General features: G+C 38.1%; 1 protein-coding gene across 1 annotated transcript; it reads right to left on the bottom strand.

Annotated features, from left to right (window-relative positions):
* Positions 1 to 356: 356 nt before the first annotated feature.
* Positions 357 to 3,461, bottom strand: EMB175 (Pentatricopeptide repeat (PPR) superfamily protein). Its single transcript, XM_085725212.1, has one exon. The coding sequence runs from the start codon at positions 3,414 to 3,416 to the stop codon at positions 783 to 785; it is 2,634 nt and encodes an 877-aa protein (XP_085581338.1). The 5' UTR covers positions 3,417 to 3,461; the 3' UTR covers positions 357 to 782.
* Positions 3,462 to 4,060: the final 599 nt, after the last annotated feature.

Below are 4,060 nucleotides of genomic sequence, written 5' to 3'. Positions count from 1 at the left end.
TTGAAGAAAGGGCGACCCTCGAAGAAAAGGGTTTAGGAGCAACAATTTGGAATTGTGTGGAGCAAGAGGTGGAAGCCTTTGGGTAACTAAGTGTGATAGCATAGGGACTAGGATGTGTTCATGATGTAACTAAAACTGTGTTTATGATAAAATTGTATGATGATGCAGGCGACCAGTTGTTTTGAATAGTATTGACATAAGATGTAAAGACAATATTGATCTGATCCTAGTACTTCTTAAGCTATGCTTAGTTCCCTAAAAAAAAAAAAAAAAAAAAAAACTATGCTTAGTTGATTCAATAATTTATGTTTTTTTTTGTGTTAAATTCTTAATCATAAGTAAATAAAGTATATAACTTACAGGAAAACAAAGTATTATTAAGTAAAGTTGATTTTGGATTTCAGAATTCCTTCACTATACTATAGACATATAGTTATCTTACATGAAGTATCTGCTTCAATCCTACATCTATATGGAAACAGATACCACCTCCTTTTTTATAAACAATCTTGAGTGTAAAAAGAGACGTAGTACTACAATTACATTGGAGCAACTAATATAGAAGATATAGTTTTACATTAAAAATGATAAACGTTAAAACAAACTCATTCCTAAATCTTTTAGGAAAGCATTTGAAAGGAGAACCTAACTTCTCTTAACTGGTGCCCTAAAATTTGCAGTAGTATCGAAGAAAAACCTTGTATAATTTTTTGTTCAAAATATAGCTACATCATTAATATGAATGGGGATGACCAGTTCGATCAACCAGCTTTACCTGCGTCTCACCATTGGTCTTTACATGAGCATTGGCCATCAGAGAAACAGTGAAATCCTGAAGAATCTCTTAGAAAAATATCCCTCTTAGTGACAAAAGATGCACATTTCAAGAATGTATGGCAGTCCCCACAAAGAAGGATGTTCTTTACAATCCGAATGGGCTTCCCTGGCTTTATCATCAATAATCCATAAGCTGCTGCTAGTTTTGAACTGTGATTGAATAGAAATTTTTTCTTTTGATGCTCCTCCACTTCGTGGAGAACAAAGCTTGTTTCAGGTTCATATCCAACTTTTAGGCACTCTAATATTAGAATCTCCAAACCCCTATATATGTCTTTATCTTGCGGATGAGACCTATCTCTTGCATAGAATGAATGCATTTTCTTCCGACAAATTATCCAACTTTGAGCCGGGTGTTTGCGAAATCCCCTTTCTCTCATATTTTCCCTAGTCATCTCAGAGCAATCCCATCTCCCAGAAGACGAATGCAAATTCGAAACAAGTATATAAGTAGATGGATCATTAGGTTCGAGGGCAAGAATATTTTTGGCAGCCAATTTTCCAATCATTGTATTCTTATGGAGTCTGCAACCATCAAGCAAAGCACGCCAAACAAAAGCAGAAGGCTTAAAAGACATCTTATTGATAGTTTCCAGTGCCTCTTCCAAAAGACCCCAGTGACCCAAAACACTGATGAAGGATGAATAATGCTGAGATGTTGGCTCAATGTGATAAACAGTTTTAATTGAATTAAACAAGATACGGCAGTCATCAACCAAATTCAAGCTAGTCTGTCTGTAGGCTGAAATTATCAAAACAAATGTAATTTCATCTGGCTTTATGCCCTCTTCCTGCATTTTCAACCATATTTCCAATGCTCTATCGCCCTGTCTGTGTGTAAGATATCCAGAAATCAAAGTATTCCATGAAACTATATCGGTAGAGGTCATGCCACTGAACATCTTAATTGCATCATCGACATTCCCACATTTAAAATACATTTCAACCACAACATTTCCAACTTGCACATTAGAATGAAAGCCAAATTTAAGAACTTGACAATGGATTTGCTTACCCATATCATGATAGCCGACGGTTCCACAAAGACTAAGCATTGAAGTTAATGCAACTTCATCCATAATCAATTTCCCTTCAGAATGACCAAGATGGAAAAGAGAAAACGCCTTACGTGGTTGCCCGTTTCTAGCATAGCCACACATCATGGAAGTCCAAGCCACACTGCTAACCTCCTCCAATTCTTCCCACATCTTTTCAGCATCTACCATCCTCCCACACCTTGTGTACATGTCAAGCAAAGCCCCTTCAACAAATACATTTGATCCAAATCCAAACTTGATTGCAAATCCATGCATTTGCCTGCTGACCCTATAATCAGCAAGCAAACTACATGCATTAATCCCACTACTCAAAGAGAAATCCGTTAACTCTACACCCTCCTCCACCATTCTTATAAACAATTCCACAGCCTTTAAACCCTCCGCATTTCGACACAACCCAGACAAAAGAACATTATAAGTAACACAATTTTTCTCCGGCATCTCATCAAATATCTTCAAACCCAAATCAACAAAACCAAATTCCATATACACCCTCACCATCTCTGTCCAAGTTATAACATCTCTCACACTCATCCTCTCAAACAAACAAACCACATCATCAATATCTCCAAAATTCGTATAAAATCCAATAAGGGCATTCCCAACATTCAATTCATCCTCCAAACCAACCTTGACAGCATGCGCATGCACTTGCTTCCCTTCCATCAACAAACCACTTGCAGCACATGCAGTCAAAAGCGTTGACAGAGTAAAATAATCAACTTTCAAACCATCAATCACCAGCATATCACAAAACAATCGAAACACATCATCATGCATAAACTCCTGAACTGCACAAGACATTGCAGTGTTCCACGACGCAATATCTCTTTCAGGCATTTCATCAAACACTTTGAATGCGTTTTTATAAAACCCACATTTTGAATAAAAGGACATAAGCGCGTTAGATACAAAAACAGATTCCAAATATCCAGCTTTGATAACAGCAGCGTGTAACTGAAGACCAAGTTGGAGGTTGAGGATTCGGGTGCAAGCGGTTAAAACTGCGACGTAAGTATAGTGGTTTGGGCGAAGATATGAAACAGTTATCATGTGAAGGAAGAGGAAAAGGGATTGTTTTTCACGGTTTGATTTGGAGAAAGCGGAGATGAGTGCGGAGTAAGAAACGACGTTGGGAGGAGATTGGGAGAGGAAGAGACGGTGGGCGTAGGAGAAGAGACGGAGGTTGATGTAAGTTGAAATGAGAGCGGTGGAGAGATTATGAATTTCATGGTTTTTGAGGAGGGTGGCGTGGATGGATTTGGCGAGGTTGGGGTTGTTGTGGTGAGAAGAGAGGCGGAGGAAAGGGAAGAGAAGGGAGGGGTGTGGGAAAGTGGGAGGGGGGTGTGGAGTGGAAATTTGAAGTGGGAGTGAGTGAAGGGGATGATAACAAGTTTTAGAGTGTGGTTTGTTTGGTTTGAAGTTGAAGTTGAAGTTGTGACGGTGGTTGTGGTGGTGAAGGGAAGAAGAGAAGGAGAGAGATGAATTGAGTTGGAGTTGGAATTGGAGGAGTGCCTCCATTTTTCCATGTATCGTATCCTCTCTCTGTTTTCAACTGCATTTCTTCTATTGTACTGTACTACTTGGTTTTATTTATTTGGCGCTAGAGATAGATAAGAGATATATTGTACCGTTGAACTTTGTGTTTAGTTACACGCCTGTGTCCTGCTAAGTAAGGTAAAAGACAGTGTAAAACTTGTAGAGATTCAAATCACACTCGTAATTGTCATGTGTTTTTAGAATGTAATGCACATGATTTACACTATTTTGATTGTACGTTTTTTCTATCAATAGTAATCGATGGTTTTTTTTATGAAATTTTGAACAATTCAATAGACCCATTGAGCGATTACCTTCTTTTTCTAAATAGTTTGAGACTCAACCTTCAATCATAGCCAAAGAATTCGATTCAACACTTGTTGTTTACAAACCCTAACCTCAATTTCGGAGTCATTGCGTCAAGTGCATTCGGAGCCATCAAACCCTATGAAATTGTCGAATCCACACTACGTTTGTATCGTCATTTGATGGAGGTTACATCTTTTTTTTATCGACATCTTTATATTGTTCTTGTGTTTGTGGATACAAGAACCCAAAACTCCTAAAGAATTGAGCTCACCCCATCATGGTCTTATAAGATGTAACCATTTATCTTCAAACCAAAT

The sequence above is a fragment of the Medicago sativa genome, chromosome 7, assembly GCF_051527215.1.
Source record: "Medicago sativa cultivar Bolivia chromosome 7, Bolivia_mono, whole genome shotgun sequence".
Taxonomy (NCBI): Eukaryota; Viridiplantae; Streptophyta; class Magnoliopsida; order Fabales; family Fabaceae; genus Medicago; species Medicago sativa.
Note: the sequence above shows the minus strand (reverse complement) of the source record. Positions and strands in the feature narration are given on the sequence as shown.